The sequence below is a fragment of the Oryzias latipes genome, chromosome 9 (genome assembly GCF_053564925.1).
Source record: "Oryzias latipes strain Hd-rR chromosome 9, Olatipes_Hd-rR_3.1".
In the NCBI taxonomy this organism is placed as follows: Eukaryota; Metazoa; Chordata; class Actinopteri; order Beloniformes; family Adrianichthyidae; genus Oryzias; species Oryzias latipes.
Genome location: NC_136245.1, coordinates 32,540,881 through 32,563,909, shown reverse-complemented (window position 1 = coordinate 32,563,909; position 23,029 = coordinate 32,540,881). Strand labels below are relative to the sequence as shown.

The 23,029-nt window shown below is 41.7% G+C and overlaps 1 protein-coding gene across 1 annotated transcript in view; it reads right to left on the bottom strand.

Annotated features, from left to right (window-relative positions):
- Positions 1–8,130: 8,130 nt before the first annotated feature.
- The window catches only part of nf2a (NF2, moesin-ezrin-radixin like (MERLIN) tumor suppressor a), a 42,370-nt gene continuing 27,471 nt past the window's right edge, over positions 8,131–23,029 (bottom strand). Inside the window, exons 7-16 of the mRNA XM_023958214.2 lie at positions 22,607–22,682; positions 22,058–22,192; positions 20,838–20,912; positions 20,561–20,674; positions 18,660–18,782; positions 17,344–17,561; positions 16,293–16,398; positions 14,011–14,129; positions 13,313–13,472; positions 8,131–9,011 (exon numbers count right to left, since the gene is read on the bottom strand). Of these exons, the coding sequence (XP_023813982.1) occupies positions 8,961–9,011; positions 13,313–13,472; positions 14,011–14,129; positions 16,293–16,398; positions 17,344–17,561; positions 18,660–18,782; positions 20,561–20,674; positions 20,838–20,912; positions 22,058–22,192; positions 22,607–22,682 (1,177 nt within the window). The 3' untranslated portion in view covers positions 8,131–8,960. The remainder of the gene's footprint in view (positions 9,012–13,312; positions 13,473–14,010; positions 14,130–16,292; positions 16,399–17,343; positions 17,562–18,659; positions 18,783–20,560; positions 20,675–20,837; positions 20,913–22,057; positions 22,193–22,606; positions 22,683–23,029) is intronic.

Genomic DNA, 23,029 nt, shown 5'->3' with positions numbered 1-23,029 from the left:
TGCAAAGTCCATCAAACTGTGAAGCCACAGAAATCCGCATGGCTGAGCCTCTGATGGGAAAACTGTGGGATCATTGTGTTTAAAAGTCTTTGCAAACATTTAGCATTTTTTTCTGTGCTTTTAAAAAATGTATTTAAAAAATAAAGAACCACAAAGTGCTTTAAAATGTACAAGTGTTAAAATAACAATAAATAAGACCAAATTCAAAACAAATACAAGGCAGCCTGTTGCAAAATAAACTAAAATCTTGTCTGAATGAAAATGTCTTTGGAAGCTTTTTAACAGACTCCGCACATGGGGGGGGGGGGGGGGGGGGGGTGGTCGAAGGCGGGTCTTTCTTAACTAACATTCATTTAAAAAACTACATTATTCCAGAAATCATTACTTTATATGGAAACAAACATGTTGGGACTACTTTTTAACCTCATGAAGTTCCATTTTTAGATCGGTTTAGTGAACTCTTCAAAGCTTTTCGAGCAAAAGGCTGCAGACTTTCAAATGAAAATAATGTAAAGTTTGTGTGGTTTTGACAAACAAGCGGATACGGCAAAAGGCCTCCAGCAGGAAAAGCACATTTCCTCACAACATGTAAGAAACGGCAGAAGTGGGTCAGAGAAACGGGTCAGGGAGAGGAAAGCTGGAAGAACTTGTTTATTCTAATCAGATGAGCAACCACTGACTGGTGTTACCAAATAAACAATTAGCAGAGGAAGAGCGCAGCCTCGACCGCAGAGCCGAAGAGCGGCTAATTAAAAGAAGCTACGCAGAAGGAGACATCATTTACAAGTAACAAGCTGGGAGCTAAAGATGCTCTAATGTGCTCCGCTTATCACGACACCTTTCCTTTAGAGAACACGAGCCAGAATAACAGGCACAGACCCTGAAGCAGGAAGAAAAGGACTGATCTCCAGCGTGATGACAGAAGCAGCATAAATATGCTCATAGGCTTTATTGTTGGTTAGAAGAGGGCTCCTCAATAAGCTGTAGGTCAGATTTATGCACTGCTTCCTGTTTGGTCAAACAGGAAGAGGACGCACCGAAACCCAGAAGTGGCTTCTCGGGGAGCCAACGGGTTACATTTTCAAAAAGGAGTTTTCCAAATTCTGTCCCGCAGCAGTCCTGGACTTGTTTTTTTCTTGCTAAACTTTTGGGCAACAAAGTCATCGTTACCACAAACTCAAAGGCCGTGTCCAGATTCCCTCCCTACTCCCTAGAAACCGACATCGCAGGACAATCCAGTGCCCTGGAATTTAACAGCAGTTTGGAAACTCACTACTTTTTTTGGTTTGTTTTCATTTAACGGCAAATATGACATCACAGATTTCCTGACATAACAACGTAATAAATATAACCATTTTTACAAAGACTATTTATGAATTAACTGTTTTGTTTATTAAAAAAAGTAAATAAAATAGTTTACTTCGTTCAAAAATATCATTCAAACGCAATGCATTGTGGTCTATATCTAGTGTGCATTGATGCGTGGATCTTCAGAGAAATGCATTGGAAAGGCTACTTGCTTTTTTTTTTATTGTAGATTCGGACAGCTCTACGAAACAGCGAACGCCCCATTTAGTGCACCAAGTAGTAAGTAGTGACAGAATTTGGACACAATCAAAAACTCACCAAAACTTTGCACTAATTTCCCAAGCGAAGATGAAACTTTGACATGCCTCAAAAAAATTACAATATAATGACGTAACAGTTTGAATAAATGTTTCAAAATGAATGAGACCATATTCTCACAGGAATTCAGAAAAAGAAAACTATGGCAGGACCTAAAATAAGGGAAAAGAAAGTGGGGAAAAGTAAACTTATTCCCATTTTGGGAATGTGGGCGTGGTTAACAAAAAACCTCAGTTGCAGAGGAATTACAATAATGTACTTTTGCAGATTCTTCTAAAAACGACAAAGACCTTTTTGTCGACACCAAGGGGAACCCAAATTTAAATGATTGCTATAAAGATAAAACCAACACCAAAAAAGGCGCCATTTAAAAAAAAAAGTTTTTTTCAAGTACTGAGGGTGGCGGGGGGGGGGGGGCTGTAGCAGCCACTCAGCCAGTATGGGCGGGTCAAAGGGGTGGTCTGGATAACACCTGCACCCCACACAACACCGCATGTAGCTTGAATTATTTTTACTTTAGCTGAAAATCTCATTTGCATGCAGAGACTGCATAATGAAGTCAATCAAGGTGATTTTCCACAGGTATCTCACTCAAGGTGCATCTGCATTCTGCAACGAAAGAAAACACTCATTTAGCTGGAGGAGACACACAAGCACAAGCTGACGCTGCCGCACACGCACATGCAAACCTTCAGGGTATTAAAACTCCTTCTGGAACAACAAATGGATGTTTCACCCCCACCGTCCATATGTGTACGGTGGGGGAGAAACACAATCGCACGCACGCCGCCATGCAGCAAGTCTTAACGTCTAGAGACTTTGTGCTGAAAAGTCAGTGAATGGAACCCAATTCTGCCGCAGCACACCTCCACACATAAAGGCAGAGGGGGGGTGGGGGTGGGGGGGGGGGGGGGTAACTGCTTCATAATCCAGATGTCAACACTCCCTCCCAGCACGACACGCTTGTATATACAGCACACAGCCGTCAGGAGGAGAGCGCAAACACAGGCATCACTTTCAATTATTCTGACTTTTTTTCTGATCATTCAGTAACATGCAGATGGGTTTTTTTTTTTTCTCAGATAAGAAAACACAAATGTCAAACTGTCACACCGATTCCTTTTTTTCCTCCCTGATTCACTTCAAAGCTTCCTTCCTAAACCACATGACCCAGTGGGTCCTGGACCGAGTTAGGGAGTTTTTTGCCGTTTGTCCAGTTTAGGGAGTCCGTGTCTGTATTTTATTTTTTTTTTGAAAAGTTCATGACTGGAACAAAGATTTCCAACTGTTTGCACCAAAAAACAGCTTTGACTCCTGCTGGCAGAGTGGGTTTGGATTCTCCGAAGAGGAGGAGGTGGAGTAATCAAAGGAGGTAAAGAGGAGAGCCAGTAATATCGGCTGCATCCTTCTTGCCCCTCCACTCCACCAGGAGGGTAACTAACTCCACCGCACAAAGCTCCAATCATGCAGAGTTTCCCTGCAGAGAGTACTTGCCTCCGATGAGCTTCTCCCAAAAGGACGCCGTCTGAGTGATGACATTGAAACTACCTGTCTGTCAGTGCGCCTGTTCCCCTCATCGTGAGGAGATTTTTTGACAAAGCCCCCAAAAAGGAACAGCCTGTAAGAAAACCCATTAAAGAAAACATTGAGCTCCTTCCTAAAATGTCTGTAGTTCTCCCCACATACACTATGTTGCCAAAAGTATTCGCTCACCCATCCAAATGATCAGAATATGGTGTCCTAATCACTTGGCCTGTGACCTTCAGATTAGACCAAGTCCAGCACGCAGAGAGCTTCATGGAATGGGTTTCCATGGCTGAGCTGCTGCATCCCAGCCAGAAATCACCAAGTGAAATGCGAAGCATCGATGCAGCGGTGGAAAGCACGCCGCCACTGGACTCTAGAGCAGCGGAGACACCTTCTCTGGAGTGATGGATCACACTTTTCCATCTAGAAATCTGATTGATGAGTCTGGGGTTGGAGGTCGCCAGGAGAACGGTACATTTATTGGGCAGACTGTGAACTTTGGTGGAGGAGGAATTATGATGTGGGCTTGTTCTTCAGGACTTGGCCCTTTAGTTCCAGTGAAAGGAAGTCTGAATGCTTCAGGATGCTCAAACATTTTGAACAAGTCCATGCTCCCAACCTGGTGGGAACAGTTTGGAGTGTCCCCGTCCTATTCCAACATGACTTTGCTCCAGTGCACAAAGCAAGGTCCATGAAGACACCAGACAGAGTCTGGTGTGGATGAACTGGACTGGCCTGCACCCCATAGATAACCTTTGGGAGGAATGAGAGCGGAGACTGAGAGTCAGGCCTTCTCCACCAATACCCATGTTTAACCACACCAATGTGCTTTTGGAAGGTTGAACCTTTGCCCGTTTTCATGAGCATGCTGGGCTTAAGGTCACCAAGGTTCAGCTGGAAGAACTGCAGTGTTGGTATTTTGGTAGTTTATGGGCCGGCTCGGTGCTGTGATCTTAGTTCAGACCTGAGATTCGGGGTTAGTTGGGTCTTCAGACAGATGTCCTGGAGTTCATAAATGTGTTCTGGTGTCGGTTCGGTTCTGTAAGGGCGGGTCGTGTCTTCTTTCAACTTTCTCAACAGCATTCCTGAGGTTTCTATGCTGGGAATAACTGATAAAATGGGAAGATGGTCTTATCATTTGGGTCCATATTAAGGTGCTGACCAAGACCTGAGTGTTGTGCATGTTGTGTTCCATGTTTCCATATCAGAGATAAGAGGGTCATGAGGTGTTCATGTTGGTCTCACAGGGGGGAGGTGTCTTTCCTTCTGTGTTTTCATAGATAGAGTGGCATCTCCTGGAAACGGGTTGAAACAGTTCATTTGTCTGATATTATTCTCCTCAAAGTTCACGATACCGTTGATCGAGTTCTTTCTGATGATGTCCTTAAATAAAATTATCTGTCAGAGACTCAGAAAAACTAATTACTGCAGTGAAATCATATGTTTGGGGCTCTTTCTGATTTATTTCACACAAAATTCCTTAAAAAAAAAATGCAAGCACATTTCTGAAATTATTTAAAATAGTCTAACAGTTTTTTTTAACCTCCCTGTTCTAAGAAGACACGTCTGCAACACTGCATCCTGCATGCCAAAGGCTGCACAACTCTCCACCTGGTATTTTTAGACCACACTAATGCTTCTGGATTCGTGACATCCTCTATAGTGAAAGGGTTTTCTGGTCGAAGCCTTTATCCTTTTTTTCAGGTATTCAGAAATGACTCACAGCAGAATTAGTGAAATCCTGTTAGTGTGGAGAAAAGCAGAACCAAGACAGTTTTCTGTCTGTTTCACATTGGAAGCTTTCAGAGACAGACAAGGTGGAGATGAGTAACAGAAGGAGCTGTTTTCTCCATCAAAGCAATTAGAAACAGAGTTTCACTGGTATGACAGCTCCTTAAGGACAATGCAGGAGACAATGATTGTTTTAGTCTGATAAACAGAAGCTCCATCTCAGTCCAACGGATAAACCACTTTGGGATTAAGCTCCTGCAGGTTTTTGTTTAAACATTTGTGCATTTTCTATTCGGAGGATAAGGATGTCCCTTGGTTTTCTGGGGAATGTGTTGTTTCCTCTGTTTAGCTTGCAATCAGTAATTAGTTCTGAAACAATCCAAAGTTGTCAGTTCTGAGGGGAAATAGACCGTCGGGGTTGATATCGGGGCATGAAAGCAGTTTAGAAAAACACTAAACTCTGATCTAAAAAAAATAAACGGAAAATTATTCATCAGCCGATGTGAACATTATACAGTGGGGCAAAAAAGCATTTTGTCAGCCACCACTTAAAAAGATGAGAGTGGCCTGAAATTTTCATTATAGATATACTGTGAGAGACGAGACAGTATACAAACAATCTGTGGTCTTGTATGTCTTCCATGTCCTAATAGTTGATTTCTTCACACCAAGCTGCTTACCTGTTGCAGATTCAGTCTTCCCAGCCTGGTGCATGTCAACAATTTAGTTTCCTGTGTCCTTAGAGAGCTCTTTGGTTTGGAGTGGGACTGTTTGAGGTTGTGGACAGGTGTCTTTTATATAGATAACCAGTGCAAACATCTGCCATTGATACAGGTAACGAGGATCCTCTTTCAGAAGAAGTTACAAGTCTGTGTGAGCCAGAAATCTGGCTTGTTTGTAGGTGACCAAATACCTATTTTCCACCATAATTTACAAATAAATTCTTTAAAAATCAGACAATGTGATTTTCTGGATTCTCCTTCTGTCTCTCATAGTTGGCGAATACCTATGATGAAAATTACAGGCCTCTCATCTTTTTCAAGTGGGAGAATTGCACAATTGGTGGCTGACATTTGCTTTTTTGCCCCACTGCATGTTTGTGCAAAACAAAAGACAAGCTGGAAAAGATGAAAGTGCAGATGGGAGGTTGATACAGGATAGAATAGAGGTTTATTGTCATATGCACAGCTTACACTGACATATGAAATTTTGTCCCAGTACAACCCGAACAAGGACGACAAATTCCACGATGGAGATAAAATAGACAATGGACGGTTTGGTCCATGAAGCTGAAAGTTTCCTGGAAGGATGCAGCAGACGAGACAGAAGAAAGACGCTTTTGTTGAAAAGTAGGTATTTGATAAGCTTAACAGTTTGAATTTAGTGTTCAAATGTGGTCACACAGCTGCACTGAATATGTTCTTTTTTTATTAAAGCTATTAGAACAGGTTCCTTCTACAGTTTATGTTTCTCTAAGGTTCTTCATGAATCTTTGGGTGGGATAGATAGAAGACACCTATTTGTGTCAATAATAAATTCATTCATTCAAATGTATTCTGGATATGCTTCAGTGAGACTTCAGCTCATAATTAACACTTTGGAAACATAACAAGGACATAATAATTATTATTATTAGACTAGAATAAAATCACAAAAATACAAACATCCCTGTTACTACCCAGCTGAGTAAAGGGCCTGATGTCAGACACGTTCCTGGTTTGTTTTTTTTCTAATTTTGTTGCAGAAAAAAAACTAAATGAACATTAGGATTTCAACTAAAACCTTCCAAATCATTAGGTTAATTGTTCTGCGTGCTAATGAGACCTTTCTTACATTCTGAGTCAAACAAACATGACATTCAATTTAAAATAAATTATAAAACATAACAGCATGGCAGAATAACCATTCTACCTCTGAGACCTTTTTCTTAACATCTTTTTGCTATTTCTATTTATTTTTTCATTATTTTTTCATTATTTTTTTTCTTTATCACAAGTTTAGTCAAGTTATAAACTTACCAATCCGAAACCTTAATGAAAAAAAAAACATGTGATGCCCGCTGGCCTCACCTTGGAACGTTTGATTGACACCCCCCCCCCCACCCCACCCCCCCGAGTCTGCTTTCAGTAAAAGCGGTGTGGACTTCGAACGTGCTCACTCCTGATTGGCGACAGCGGTTGCTATAGAGACGTGTTAACTCAGACCAATCACCGTCGTCTGACTCCAAGGTGGCGAGGTCCCTACCGCAGAAACACCCAGCAAGGCCAAGTGGGCAGAAAATGTGGGGGCCGAATGGGTTGTTCTCGCGGTTTCCTTTGTGGCCCCACCTGTGTTTGTGGCAAAGGTGGGCTGGCTGGCGTCTGTCCAGCAACCTAAGCTTTACACTGTCCAGGGACCTTTTTAAGCTACCCAAAGGCTGTCCAGGGGCCTTTGGGTAGCTTAAAGCACTAAGGTGACACCTCAGATAAGATGCTGTTGTGTGAAACATCACATGTCTTCAATTGTTTTCTACTGAATCCTGTAAAGACTTGGTACCTAGCATCGTTGGGGTCCTAATTTCATGTAAAAGGTAGGCTTAAAGAACAAAAGTATTTTCTTTTAAAATAATGTGAGCCTTTGTCGATCAGTTTTTTGTTTTTTTAAATGTTTGCGAGTATTTAGATCTGGAAACTGAACATCATCTGCTCCTCAGACATTTTTAATCTGCTGCCACGTGAGTGTTTTGTGGAGTCACATCACATGCAGCCTTGACGTCAGCTGTCCTCCCCTGAGAGCGGACGGATGACAAAAGATGCGATTCTTCCCGTCTCCTCCCTCTGCGGACAGCGCTGACGGGGTGAAAGGGATGCTGTCATCCCGCCCGCCGCCTCTGCCGCCCCCGCCGCCCGTGTGACTTCCAGCCCTGACACAAAACTGACAAACCGAGCGAGAGCGGCCTGAGAAGACGTGGTTGCAGGAGGCGCTCCGTCTGCGCTGACCCCAGGAACCGCAAGGTGTGCAGGTCCAAGGGGCGAACACAGTGAAACGCACACCCACAAACACACAAACGTACACTTTAATATCTTGTCACTCAAGCAGACAGAGGTTGTGATGTGCTGGGAGATGGAGGGGGCTTATGCAACACTCGATTCATTTCAAAGGTGTAATTGGGTTTCTGTTTGGGTGAAGGAGGCTCAACATCAAAGCGGCATTCCTGAGCCACAATAACACAAAGATCCTTCTGGAAATGACAAAAAAAAACACAAATCAAACATAGGAGTTTTTTTATTTTACATCTGAAAAGGAGTTTCTGTTACACTTGTGAGTAAAAACAGTGAATATTTCCTGTTTTTACAGCCAGAGTTTCATTCCAATACTGATGACCGTCCCTGTTAAATGCTGAGGAAAAAAACCAAACAAAAACAACACATCTTTTCACATTATAAAAGCCATAAAATAAATTGCTTTCTAAGGGAAACACACACATTTATTCACGAGTTTAAGAAAAAAAACAAGTTTACAAAAAGAAATGAAGGATTTCTCCTCATTTGTCCGGAGTGCAGTGCTTGAATTCACTGGTATAGAGATGTAACATGAAGTAAACATCAGTCTTCAGGTCCCCTTAAAAACACATTTGATCTAAAAATGTCAGCAGAAAAAGAGGCAGACGGCGAGTGAAACCGCCTCATCCTTCACAGATCATCTCATAAAAACTGACCTTTCGATTTCTAAATGCAGGTTATTTTTGGGGTGTGTTTAGTGTTATTGAACGCCAACTTTTCAGTTCGCACAATGTAGGTCACCTCAAACCAACAGGAGGTCCTAACTGTTCCAGAAGATTCTCACAGCAAAGCAGAAACATTTTATTCCTCTTTTTCTTCACAGAGTCAAACTATTCTTTGACGTTAATAAATAAATCCCATCACCTCAAATTATTCCTGGGGAGTGTGTGTCATCTCACGCTGCAAACACACACTCTGCTTCTGGCACATTTGGAGCAGGAAGGCGCTGCGTTGTGCGTAAACGGCTGCCGCCGTGTCAGTTTGTCAGGTGAAGGTGAAGTGAAGGAACGTGGCGACGGCGTGGATTTGTGTCGTTCAAAGTTCCTCAAAGAAGGCCACCCTGGACTTGGTGCTCTGTAGTGTCAGCTGGGAAGGAAAATGACAACAAGCTGTGACGAGCAGGAAAACGGCTACAACCAAAGCCGACAGCGGCGTTGTTTGGCTCTGCCCCCCCCCCCCCCCCCCCCCCCCCCCCCCCCCCCCTTAAGACCCGCCCTCACTGGCTCTCCCTGTCTGCCACTTTTTTCTGTTGGTTTTATCTCCATGGCAACCATTTTATGTTTAGGTCGCCTGGGGCTGACGAACAGGTCTGTCATTCTTAGAGGAGTTGGCAAAAGTAAAATTTAGTTAACCCATTTCATTCCCACTATGGTCGTATTGTGTGTCATAGGATTCATGTGTTCAATTTTCACAATATCACTGTAAAAACTAAGGGAGCAACAGGCGAACGCCACTTTTCTGGGCTCAGTCCTATTCATTTTTAGGCTGTGATGTAATCAATTTTTTGGTGGTGGTGGTGTGTGTGTGTGTGCGTGGGGGGGGGGGGGGGGACTCCTTTTCACCTGATACCAGGTGCGTGAAAATGTTGGGGAGTTTTTTATGTGATGGGGGTACATTTATTTTGTCAAACTGGCAATAAAAGGAAGAAAAACAATCTGGTGCTTCAGTCCAGAACTGCAGCGGGACGACATGAATGTGGGGGAGCAAAGCTTGATGGGAGTTTTGACACACAATTCATGGTTTGCTCGCTCCACCAGCCTTCCCGCCTGACCCCCCCGTGTTATCTCTGTGGACAAACGGTCGGCAGGAAGTTGAATGCTCCTTGAAAAGACAGCTCCAGGATGGTCGGCGCTCTCTCAGAGAAAACCTGGTCTGATAATTCTCCTGCTGGGTTGTGTGTGTTTGTGTTTATGTGCTTCAAGCTGTGGCTTTATTTTTTTTATTCCCTCCACGCTGTATTGAAGAATCCAGAGTTTGTTGTGAAGTCTGGATTTAGCCGCGTTTGACATGTCAGACCTTTCAAACTGTGAGGATTGAAAGATCAAATGCTTCTATTTTTATCAACATTTAACTCACTAAATTTAAAATCATGAAAATAAAAAAAATAAAAATATTTCAGAATAAAAGAAAAACTTTGGGATCAGAATGAAAAGAAAAACTAACTGGGAAAAACTAATGATTCCCTTATTGAATTTTTTGTTTTTGTTAATATAAATGCCTAAATAACTTTTTATCTGCCTTTTTTTTCCTGAAATGTATTTATTTGATATTTTCATTGTTTTGTCTATTCATACTTTTTAAACTATTGATATTTTGTGTTTATCTTTTTTTTAACTTTAAGTGATTCTGCTGATCCGATGTGGTTTATTTATTTTTGTTTTTCTATTTCTGCCTTTTATTCCTTTGGCTTTTCGTTTGTGTCGTGGGTGTGTGGAGGTCAGGCAGTTGTGAGCGGTAAATTTTTGTCACTTGAAGGAAATCCCAGAAAAGTGTTGCATTGTGTTTGTGATGTGAGATGAAACAGAAGCCGCCGCGGTGACGCCGCTCGCTCTCTGCAGCAGAGACTGAAACCGGAGAGCAGCTGATCAAAGCCAGCTTCAGACGGATCCTGTAATTGCCTTCCTGCCCAGGTCTGAAGGAGCTGCTGCTGGATTCATTCCCTCCAATTAACCCTTTCTGCAGCCAAACGCAGACTCGTCACAATGAAAGAGATTACCGCCTCAAAAACCTTTCTGCCTCTGTGTAAAGAAATGTACGTTTCTGAGAGGGTCGGTGAAGGGGGGGTTTGGACGTCCGTGTACGTTTTGGTAAAATGCTGACGATGAACTGCTGAAAACTCAAACCCATAAGAGAGGAAGACTTTGTTGTGTAACATGAAGTAATTACCTTCTATTGGCTGTGGGGGCAGACAGTTCAGTTCTTCTATACGTTTCTCCTTCATTTCTCTCTAGTCCAGATATTCAATATTACAATTTCCTAGATCTGAGATTCTGCAACTAAAGACAGATTTGCTGACAAAGTGACTGCAGCTCTTGTGTTTGGGTGCTGGGAGGTGTTCCAGGTGGACTTGGGAGAAGGGGAATGTGCACTGGAGCGTGTGAAGTGGATGTTCGGTATCAACCCTGAAACCTAAATATGTCTGAATGTGCAGCAGACTGCCCTCCCTGATTCTACCTTTTACCCCCATATCTCATTCTTCTCTGAATCCCACATCTACAAAGTATTTAACTTCATTCTTCCTTCTTCTTTTCTCCTTGTCTGGCACAAATAAATATTTACTTAGATTAAGAAAACCAACACTTTTGAGTACAACCGCAAAATGAGAAAAACTAGACTAGAGGGGTTTTCAAGTTGACGATCAGCTTAATTTTAACCATTGAATGTCTGTGAGAACTGGACTGAGTGACTAAGAAACTGATTCTCCTCCAAAATGGAGCATCTAATTTCATGTAAAACCTTTTAACAAAGGTGTAATGAAACACAATATCTCCTTTTATTTGTCACGTTTATTAAAGAAATTCTAAGAAATGAAATAAAAAAGTAAAAAGCTTGATTTTTGTCATTTTTATACCCAATCTTTTGACATTTTTAAAGGTTATTGCACTCACAGACATAAATCTAAAACTCATTTCACACAATTAAAGCAAGTTTCCTCTGGTTTATTATTTTACACTTTATACAGTTAAAATTGAAAGATCATAAAGCTTTTAGATTCACCTACATTTTAAAATACTGCGGTGTCTTTGACAGAAATCTTTCTGAGTGAAGACATTTATTTAAAACAAAGATATTTTGCTCTTTCCGTGGATCAAAATGAGCACCATGAGCTCTGGAAAAAGCAAGAGACGAGAAAAATCCAAAGTTTGCAAAAAATCAGGCAGACTTTTGGAAAATCTCACCTTGGTTATCAGAAACAGGCGTCCAACACACAGATCCAATGTGACTGTGATGTTACCATTAAAAAACAAAAGTAAACACCGTATTCAGTTGTGCTTATAAGGTCATTTTGCCTCAAGGAGCTTCTCGATGATGCTTGAGGAGTTAGGAGGCCATGGATCGAAACCCCTAGGAGGAGTTTAAATGTGTAGACGGTACTCAAGGTGAGTTTTTCTTTTTATTTTATTCAAGATGGCGCCCTCTTTCTGAGGTCAAAGGTCAACAAGACTTTGGTTGTAGATTTGTCTTGGTGGAAGTTTTGTAAAGATCACACGAACAAAAGTTGTCTTTTATCAAATTGTGGAAAATGGTCCAAATTGCCACTAAACGGCCACAGATTGTAGGTCCTGCTGCCATCCCATAATAATTTTAAAGCTTTCTTTTGATATCCCCAAAGACGTGTGTTTGGGTTTTCATAGTGAATTTTGAAATATTTTTGGCGGCATTCATTTTTTTGTCTGCTGTGATGTCATAGTTTTGAAAAAATTCTTTTCACCAGATAGAAAAAGATCTGCTCAGATTCTGGTGAATATTTGACCAAAATAATTGCTTAATCAATTATTGGAGATGGTAAAAATGATATTACTTCACTTGCTCCAAAAATGGATTCATGATTTTTCCCAAACCAAACTTAATTTGCACATATTTTTAACTCTTGATACTCGATCAATTTTTGCTATGAAGATTTTTGAAACAGTGTTATGTCTATTTTTCTGACAAAGTATTATTTTTTAATCATGTACATGATTTTTCTAATGAATTTAATATGCATATATTTTGGATAACCGATCTGCATTTGCCAAGTTGATTTCTAAAATAGTTAAGTGATAATTCAGTAATTCATCTTTGTCGTGTGATTTATCGATACCTTAGGATTCCTAATTCTGTCTGATAAAAGTTGTGAACCGGACGATCAATCATGTAATAAAATGGTTATGGTAGAACAGGGATTATATAAGTTCGCCTCCTTTCAAGCGATCTTTGATTTAATGTCTAATTATCCTACGTTTGATCCGTCATTGTATGATTGTAGAACTGCTGATTTTATTGTTTTGTATATTATTCTTAATTGATTGCTTGAAATAAAACATTTCAAATCAAATTAAAACTCCAAAGTATGTGATAAGAATGACATTTTTCTCAAACGCGCAGTAAGAAAGAAGAATTGCGACAATAATGGGGTCCTTGTGGTTTAGGTCTGCTGTGTCACGTAAATATTGGAACCTAATTGTATTCATCTGTAGCAGCTGTTTTCTGCTCATAGTCTTTGAGTCTTTTGATCAGATACGTGCAGCACTAAGGTCTTTGTCAAGCAGATAGGAATTTAAAGTAAGTGCAGACACTCACTTGTGAACTCTGCCTTTTTTCTTTAATTGCTTTGTGACGTTGTGTAAACACATGGGGGAGGGATAAGTGTGAACATGGGGGGCTAGCTCAGCCAGAAGCCATACCTTCTTGAAGTTGCTGTGTTTGCTGGTCCCCTGCTCTGTGTTCTGGTTGTGAATGATGTCCAGAGGAGACTCCCTCTCTTTCATCTTCAGACTTTCGATCTCGGTCTTCAGTTCGTTGAGCTGCTCCTGCAGATGTTTGCTCTTCTCCATGTACTCCACCCTGAAACAGAGACAGGCGGAAGGTTACCTGTACCTGCTGTAGCCCGGGCTCACGGGAAGCAGCATTCAGGTTCACAACAAAGACCCTGAGGTCATGTGACTGATCGTTTCAGCTGATCTTTCCTTCATGCACCCAAACATCCTGTTCATAGCTGTATATCATTTAAAACTTGCTACCAGGAACTTCTAACAGCTCTGGCTTCACTCTTCACGCCACTCGTCATTCTGAACCAATAGCTCAATCTCCCGCCTTTCTTCTCAGTCGATCTCACTAATATTTAAGCCTTTCAATTCAAGGATTTCCACCCTGTCCTCCACCTGGAGTGATGCTTTGACCAGAGCTGAGACACCGTCAATCTCTCGGCTCTGAGGTGAATTCATTTGCAAGACGCCACGAGGCCAGAGCCTAAAGGCCGTGACCCACAGCTATTAGGTACATTTCAGACTCTTTAATGGTTTCTGATCATTAGTTGGTTTGTTTTGTTTTACCAAAACCCAAAAACAATGAGGAGGATGGACAGGATCTAAAAACGACTCACTTCTCCTTCTCAATCTCCATGGAGAGGCGCTTCATGTCGGTGTCTTTAAAGTCGAAGCTGAGGTTCTCTCTGCTGAAGCTCAGGTCTCCCGGCAGGTTGTCAGCTGGATGGCTGGGAGGCTAGAATGAACACAGACGGACGTGATCCTTGTGGGCATTAAGTGAGGATAAAGGTTATCATAGGAAAAACAACATAGACTGAGACTGAGATAAGGACAAAATATAGAAAAAATATGCGAAACCTGCAAACAAAAACTAAAAGACTCAGATTTTAGACTTTTAAATGATTAAAAATTCAACACTTTAAACTTGCATTCGTGTTTTTAGTGGGGGTGTGGGAAAAAATCGATCCGGCAATGTATTGTTATATTTCCTTAGGATATATTTGTATAGATATCAAATGCTGTCAGAACGATATTTATCTATTTATTTATGATTGTCCTTCAGCGTCAGACTCTTGTTTTCCACTTAAACTCCTGACTGCTAGTTGGCAGCAGAGCACACTGAGCTCTTGGAGCAGCTCTACACCACACACAACTGCAAGATCTCAGCGAGAGGCAGCTGGTTTTGTTGTTATGAGACGTGCACTACACACGACACTCTGTGCCATGTTGCTGCCAGTATCGTATGAAAACGCGGATTGCTGTGCTTTGTAGCGGCTCAGAAAAGCACGAGTGAAACAGTGAAGCTGTGCAGCGGCTCATGCATGTGCACCAGGCAAAATGTTGTTGGCAAAGTTCTGGACTGCTCAGTGGAAACGAGGCATTAGTCTACTAAAAAAACACGAGCAAAGACAAAAGTGAACAGGGTCTCTTTAGACGTGGCTACAGTGTCTTCAACATATACTTATCACCTAGAACTAGAACTAGAACAAGTAATACGAGGCAAATCTGAAGACAATCAAAACCGCAGTGAATCTTTAATATTCTGCACACTGCTGGTTTTCCTCCCTCAACGGCCATCATCCCAGAATCCTCTTGTGCACGTGTGCTGGCATAGTGCAGTGTGTGGGTTCCTAACAGGTCGGCCTTTCTGCGTGGGCGGCCTTATGCACTGCCTGTTCTTATGCAAGTGTCTCCGGATCCGAGTATTGCAGGGCTGCAGAGACTGTCAGTGGTGAAGGGTTTTTGGCAGTATACATAAAACTGCTGGCCAGTGCAGTTACAGCAAACTACAGTCCCATCCATTGCATTCACCATATGCCAAGAAGGGGACAGAGGATTTTGTTGAGAAATATTTCCTTTTCTAAATGATGTCTTTTTGTCTGTAAAGATTTTTTTTCCATTTAGTCTGCTCATGTTATGCCAAATATGGTGACAAACAAGTTCTCCATTAACATGAAAAAAAAGTTGAACAGATGACACTTTAAATATTGATCGGATGGTGTCGATTCTCCTACAAAGCAGAACTTTTTTTCTCAACATTTAAAAAGCCATACGGGAATGATTGTGGGGGGGAAGACAGCTAGCATTGCTTTCTATCTATCTGCGAAGGGTTGGAAGGTCAACTCCAAACAATGTGGAGGCCCCCATCCAACAGTGAGGCAGATTCCAGAGTTCTGAACGGTAAAAGCAGTTCTCAATCTTCCCAGGTTCAGAATAAGGCCAGAGCGTGCAACGGTCAGCAAATTCCAAGAGAGCTTTTCAGGTCAAAGGCTAAAGTTCATGACGGGACGATTGAGGAGGCTCCACAGGTGTGACACGACAGCTTTCCCAGAGAAGACATGTTCCCCTAAAACCACTTAAAAAGTCTTTAAAGTTTCTGCAACATCTCTCAACTGATGTCCAAAACTACTGAACACCTGATTGCTTCCTGACACATTAACTGCTCATTAGTGCCATCTTCCACTCAAAAAGGAGCACTTCTCTTTAAGGCCACACCAATTCAGAGAAAGGGGAAGGTCTGTGCAAAAACTCCAGCAAATTCTCTGAATTTCTCTGAGTTTGTGTCCTCTAGACATTTTAGAGGACGCTTCAGGGGTGATCGTGCTGCTTTATGGAAACCATCTCTCCATATTTCACGGTCAGGGTGAAACAACAAATTTGTTTGTGACCCCCCCCCCCCTGCTGCAATTCCAACAAAAGAAAAACAGTTAAGCTGATTTTAAAAGTAAGGTTCCGATGAGAATGTTCTCATTTACCCCCATGGATGTCGTGCGTTTGAATAGATATTTGTGCTCTAATGTGTTTTCATTTTAAAAGTTAAAACGGTTTGTAATTCAGATCGCATCCAGGACAGGAAGAAGCTAGCTAGCTTGCGTGTTAAAGAGTTCTTGACAGTTACCACGTATGCGGCCTTGCTGGTTATCTCCAGCAGCTTGTTCTTCGCTCTGCGCTCAGAATCTCTGGCTTCCTGAAGGTCCTGCTTCAGCTGCTCGGCCTCTTTAGCCCTGCAGAAACAGACAAGAACAGGTTTGTGCTAATTCCCCTCCTGGGCTTTCTTTACAAGGCAGACAAACTACCTAAACTGCGTCTTAAACCGTTGTAGAGTGCTAATTACAATTTGTCCTGCCTTTAAAGTGCTCCGTTTGAGGGGCAGTTTGAAGCCAGCGCAGTTTAAAAATGACTGCTGTGAAGTGATGTCACACATAGTTTTAGTTGAAGATGAAAAAAAGAAACAACCCAATTTACAGAGGAAAAGAAGTAATTATATGGATCATCGGGATCATGTTAAAGGGAAGCAAAAACCAGATCATACATGTGAAAAATGGGCTTTGTAAATTAAAAATAAATAAGCTCTCCGATTACCTGCTCTCCCGCTAGCTGACTCCCCCTCTCACACCCAACCTGACATGAACATGGTTGGGGGTGGGAGGAGCTAATGTTGCTTACATACAAAAATGGCGTCAAATACAATTGTTTCAAACAGCTTTTTTTTCCCCGTCTGCTCTTGATTCACAGCATTTGTATGAAGAAATACTGATTTTTAGCTGAAATTTCTTAAGAAATGTCCTCCAAAAATGCCACAAAAACATGATTTTTATCGGTGTGGGTCTTAAAATTTGATCCTTTTGCCAAATGGAAAAGTAAAAACTCCACTCAGGCTGAAATTCCAACCTCATCTCTAAAGGAAAATGTCAGATAAGCTGCAGAAGCTCCTTTCAGAAGCGGTACCTGTAGGAGGATAATGATAGGATCCACAAGCTTCTGCCTTAGCTCTCTCTGCATCAATGCAGCAATCAAAAGTATTTCACAAACATTTGGCAAACTTTTTTTTGGGAGAAACTTCACTGTTTGTGCTGACTCCAGCAGCTACAAAGCCACAAAATCTGCCAAGGCCCAAACACATCATGCCTCTCAGCAGCACAGATGGCACAGTCCTCTTCTCTCTTCACCTTCTTTCTGACTCCTCCGCCATTGTGAGTGCAAGCATCTCCGCTTCCAGCATCTTCTGCTCCATCAGCCGCCGCTCCTCCTGGCCGCGCATGGCGGTCACCTTGATGCGCTGCATCTCTGCCTCAGCCTCAGCGGCTTTCTGGGCCAGCAGCTTCGCCTCCTCTTCTGCAATCTGAGCCTTTTCCGCCAGCAGGTCCGCCGTCTGCTCTGAGCGCAACTGGAGGGGAGCGGCAGGAGGACGGAAAAGGGACAAGAAAACTTTCAGATGACTACAAGAGAAGAAGATGACTAAAGGTGGACAATTGGGTGTTCAGAAAAAAGAGAAGAAAACTGCCAAACGTGTGGAGCATGAACTATGCATAGTAAACTATAATAACATACATAAATACTGTGTTAGCTTTACAATCTTCAGCTTGATAAAAAATGTAAGTTAAATGATTGGTTATTCTTTCACAAACTTGGCCCACAGACCCGCCCTCCCCACCTCCCTCTCAACCAATCTCTACAGGCTGAGCAGCGGCTAACCGCCCTCCCCAAATTCATGAAAAAATCTCCGTAGGAACCACTGAATTTGTTTCTCACCTGGGGGGGACGAACAGGTCAATATAAGTCTTAGAAGAAACAACAACAGTTACTTTTTGGATTTACTTAGCAACAGACGTGTTTTGCTGACAACGCCCACATTCCCAATATGTCAGTATGACAATTTGTTTTACTCAGCTTGGGCCAACGATTTGTGTATTAAATGTTAACAATAATTAGGCGAAAAATGTGCAAACGCCGCTTCCACAAGCTTGCCACGGATCAAAATGTTCAACTTATCAGGTAGACTCCAAATGACGATTGGAGAGTTAGGAGGCAATAGATCCATCAAAATCTTCAGATGTTAAATTTGTAGGTGTGCCGAGAAGTGAATTTTTTTAAATGTTATTCTAGATGTCAGCCTCTTCCTGAGGTCAAAGGTCAACAAAAACCAAAAATGAAGTGTAGGGATTAAGCATCCAAATCAACCTTAAAATATGTCGTACTTTTTTATAGAAAACTCTGAATGCTCTGAACACTTTTCTAAAGATCTGCAGATTATTAGACAAAAACAAAAACTTTGTAAGTTGGAAAATAAAACCAATCTTTTGACAAATTCAGCATTCCTTCTTGTTTGGATGCCTTTAATGTAGGCACGATTATCCAGATTGCTTGTTTATTTTAGGTTTTTAATTTTCTGTAAAGGTAAAACAAAACTGACTTTGGCTGCAGATCGATTGCTGTGATGAGTTTCAAAGTTTGACTTCAGGCTGTGAAGCCCTGAGGGTCGTACCAGCGCCTCGTTGGCCATGTGAGCTTCATCCTGCAGCTGGACCAGCCTCCTCTCCAGCTCGTCTCTCGCTCTTTCTGCTTCTTCTCGCAGCTGCTTCTCCCTTTGCAGACGCTGCCTCTCCACCTGATGAAAGACGGTAAAAAAGGTCAGAGACGCAGAAAAAGAAAACAGAAATCGTGTTTGCTGTTTTTGAAGTGTTTTGTCCTAAATTTGTACAAATGTAAACTAAATACAATTTTAGCCACATTCGTTAATTCATTCAGAAGTTTGTGTTTTCAGCTTGTTGCACAGAATCCAATTTAGTTGTGATGCAATCGAATACTGTCACACTGCAATGACAAACAAAAAACACAAAACTGATGTGCAAAGAAAAAAACAAAAAACCGGGAGAGGTTTTTGGTGCTGCAAAGAATTCACAGACTTCTGACACTAAAATGTTTTAAAGGTTTGCTCTCAGATAAACTTAGATTAAGAACTCAGTAATTTGGGATTTATTGCTCGGACCTGCTATTTCTAAGGACCACAGTGGCAGATGCATTCCTAAATGTGTGCTGTTTGCATCTGTTCTTTAATCAAATTTAATTACATTCATTTTTTTTATTGTTCTCCCCTTTTACTGTTTGTAAAAATATAAAATCTGAATTTCATATACCAGTGGAGAAAGTTTTATGCTGCATTCCCACCCCACGACTCTTTTGACTTCAGTCAGACAACTCATGCAGTAAAGAAAGACTTTTCTTTATTTCCACATTCCTTTAGTTTGGCATAAGGCTCCGTCCAATGACATAAGACCATATCTCCATAGAAAACTTTTGGGTAATAAACTACCCCTAACGGAGCTCACAGGTGGAAGCCGGGGAGGAGGGGGGGGGGGGGGTGTGACGAACGCAACGCTTGCATTAAAGGAAGAGAAGGAATGGACACGCATGCCTGGAATTAAATAGGACGCTGAACAGGTGAGCTGACTGAACTGAACTGCCCTAGTGAGGAATAACCAGTTAAAACGCACTGCTCGAGTTGCCTGCCCAAAATGCTCCCGATGTCGCTCACATGCGTAAAACTTCACGCCGCGGAGCATCCGCCAGCGTATATCTGGACCTCATGCGTTGCCACGCCACAGAAAACATGGTTGATGTTGAGCGAGTAGCTTGGGTTTATATGTTCTGGAGAGCTCTACAGGGGCACCGGCGAGCTAGTCGCCGTGTCTGGGTTCACCAGATCCTTCAGCCTCGATGAGCTTCCCTCCTGCAGCGAGAGCTGTGCCTGGGTTACAGCCGTTTCAAACGTTACTTCTGCCTGTCTGTTGCCCAGTTTAGGCATTAACCTGCTGGGGGAAAAATCTAAATAAAACTGGTGAGTTTTTTTTACCTTTGTCACGATCAAAATAATAAAAACATCTTAAGCCCATGGAGCTGGAGTGATCGTGGCCGCTATGACAGCACCTGCCCAGGCCAACCACCGCTGCCCAGGGTCCAACGGCTCGACCCTGGGCACTCGAACCTCTTCTGCTGCTCTCTCGCTCGCTACGCCGAGTCGCCAGAGAATGTCCTAGTTACTGTTGGGCAAAGGCAGGATGCACCCTGGAGCTAACAAACACGGCCGCCCAGGCTCCAGCCGGACCTCAGGCGCCATCGTAGCGGGCATGTTCACTGCCGACCTGTCCAGGGTGTATCCCGCCTTCGCCCAACAGTAAACAAAGTTCAGGACGAAAATCTTTGCATCAAGCAGCCATGTGGCCATGATTGACGCGTCAACGCTAACCCAAATCGCGCCGCAGGTCCGTCTATACATTGACTTAACATTGAAACACGACGCCCTGTCGCAAAAATCGCGTCCAGTGTGACCGCAGCATTATAGCTTCATGTCTATACTGTTTATTTACAGAACTTCAGATCGCTAACCTGTTTCCTGGCCCTCTCCTCTCTGGCCTGAGCCTTCATCTGCTGGACCTCCAGGGAATCTACCCGTCGCCGGCGCATGAAAAGGTCGTGGTTACCTATACACAGTTGGAGAATCTGGACAAGACAAAAAAAAGGCATTTCATCCTGCTGTACATTTACTTTTTCCTAATAGTACTTTTGGCATATTTAGCTATGAAAAGTAAAGTATTAATAGTAATAAGTGATTATGGTTCATTTTTTTCAAGTTGTAAATAAAATATATGTAAGTAGAACTCACCAGCTTGTTGACTCTTAGCCTGGAAGAGTTAAACTTAAAAACATTGGTCTTCTTGTCCAGAGGTTTGATTGTAAACTAAAAAAAAAACAAACAGAAACCATGAGAACAGTGTTTTTAATATCCATCAGAACGTGAGAATTTAAAAACAAGAAAATCAGTACTCCTTTTTTGTTATTCTGTGAAAAAGTGTGACCCCTAAAGAACTCTCAGGACGTTTTATAACACCAAGCTGCAGTGATGAATAAATGCAACGGCCAGAAGACATTCAGAATCATTCCATTTGATCTGAACAATAAAAAATGGTTGATTAAAAACCTTTTTGATGCCACATTAATCTGAATACTAAGATAACAATCATTTTGTAATTTTTTTCTAAATATTCTACATGTGCTTCTTTCAAAACACCCCCCAAATTGCAGGATTTGGGAGGATAAAAAAATTTAAAACCTGAACGACACATCTACGTCTCACCTACTTCAACCTTTGTGTTGTTTAAATGTTCACTGTGACATGTCGCCTGCAGCACGCCTATTAAAAAATGGGTATCTCTTTATAAGATTCCTTATAATCTAGTTAGTAATGTGATAATAAGCCTTTATGAGACATTTATAGGACATTATTTAGCATTAATAAATCACTCATGAGTAATTAATTAATATAGATGTGCTTCATCATAGTTGGGTCATTGTTTTGCAGCTCCTCCTCTTGTCCTTGTAAGTCATTGATAACTAAAAATTAAGTGGCTTTTTTGTTAATAGTTGTTGTAAGACACCTGCTAATGTTAATAAATGTCTTATAAATGTTTTAAAAAATCAAATGTATTTTCCTTAATCTCTCAAAAATCCTAATAAATGTCTTATAAAGCTTTTAAAAAGCCTAATAAGGTCTCATAAATTCAAATAAAAGCTAATAAATTACTTATGAAAGGCTTGTAAACACATTACTAGTACTTTTTGATGTCTAATAACTAAATTACCAAGGAATCTTATTATAAAGTGTTACTAAAAAGGTCCATGGACATTTTGGCTCTACAGATTCACAGAGCGGTCAATGATCTTCATATTTCCCCATACAGGTTGGAATCGCATCCACCCGTAAGCTAAGATGGATGAGTGAATGACAGCTTCTGACAGCAAGACCATATTTCTTAAGAAACTAACTATATTGATGGTATAATTTCAAAAGGGACACAATAGGAAAGTGCGGATCATCATCATCACCTCCTTGTCACTGTAGGAGATGTTCCGGATCTCGTTCCAGGGGAAGGAGCACTTGGGCGTCAGCTTGTTGTTGGGGTCGTAGATGTGCAGGCCGAGGGCGTCCACTCCCAAAAGAAGGTCCGTTCCCTTTTTGTTCTAGACCACATCACAGCCCCCCCCTCCCATCAGTCAACATTCATTTGCACCTCGGTTTGACAGAGTTGACTTTGCCGGGCCTCCGCTCGTCTAAACCGTTTACTAAAAGTGAGTTGAACAGCTGCTTGTGCAGTCTGAGCTCCTCCATTTCACAACAGTGAATCACTTGGAGCAGCCCCCCCCCAAGTGAGTTTTAGTTGATAAGACGTTTTGCAGTGACTCAGAATGAACAAGGAGCCAAGCAGAAGCCATGTTTTCATTCATTACCCAACGACAGAACTAAACTAAGAGAAAAACAGATGAGTCAAACTGCTATTCTTAGCACATCATTACATTGCTACTAAAGCAGGCACACCTCCCAATCGTCGATATTGGCTTCCTCTCTAAGTGAATATGAAAGCAGCGTAAGTTTACCTTGATTAAAAAATAATTGACGCCATACATGTCCAGGTCCTGAGCTATTTTTAAATACTCCATCTCAGCTTGGTCCCTGGTTCAGAGAAAGAGGAAGAGATGGATCCAAAGAAGGACAGAAGAAGCAGAGAGAGAAAAAAGGGAATCAGTCCCTTTTCCTTTGATTTGATGCTACAAAAACACAGGAAATGGTTCAAAAACCACACAAAAGCTCAACAGCAACAAACAAAACTCATTAACATGCTTTAGAAATGAGATTCTGTATCCAAGGTTTTAAAAAAAAAAACTCTTTTCTCAAAGAATGTTGCCAGATTTGTTGTAAAGTCAGCAAAAAAAAGACAAGTCATTAACATATCTGATGCCAGACAATTAAAAAAAATATATAATCGGGAGATGCTGATGAATAAACTTTGGAAAGTTGTT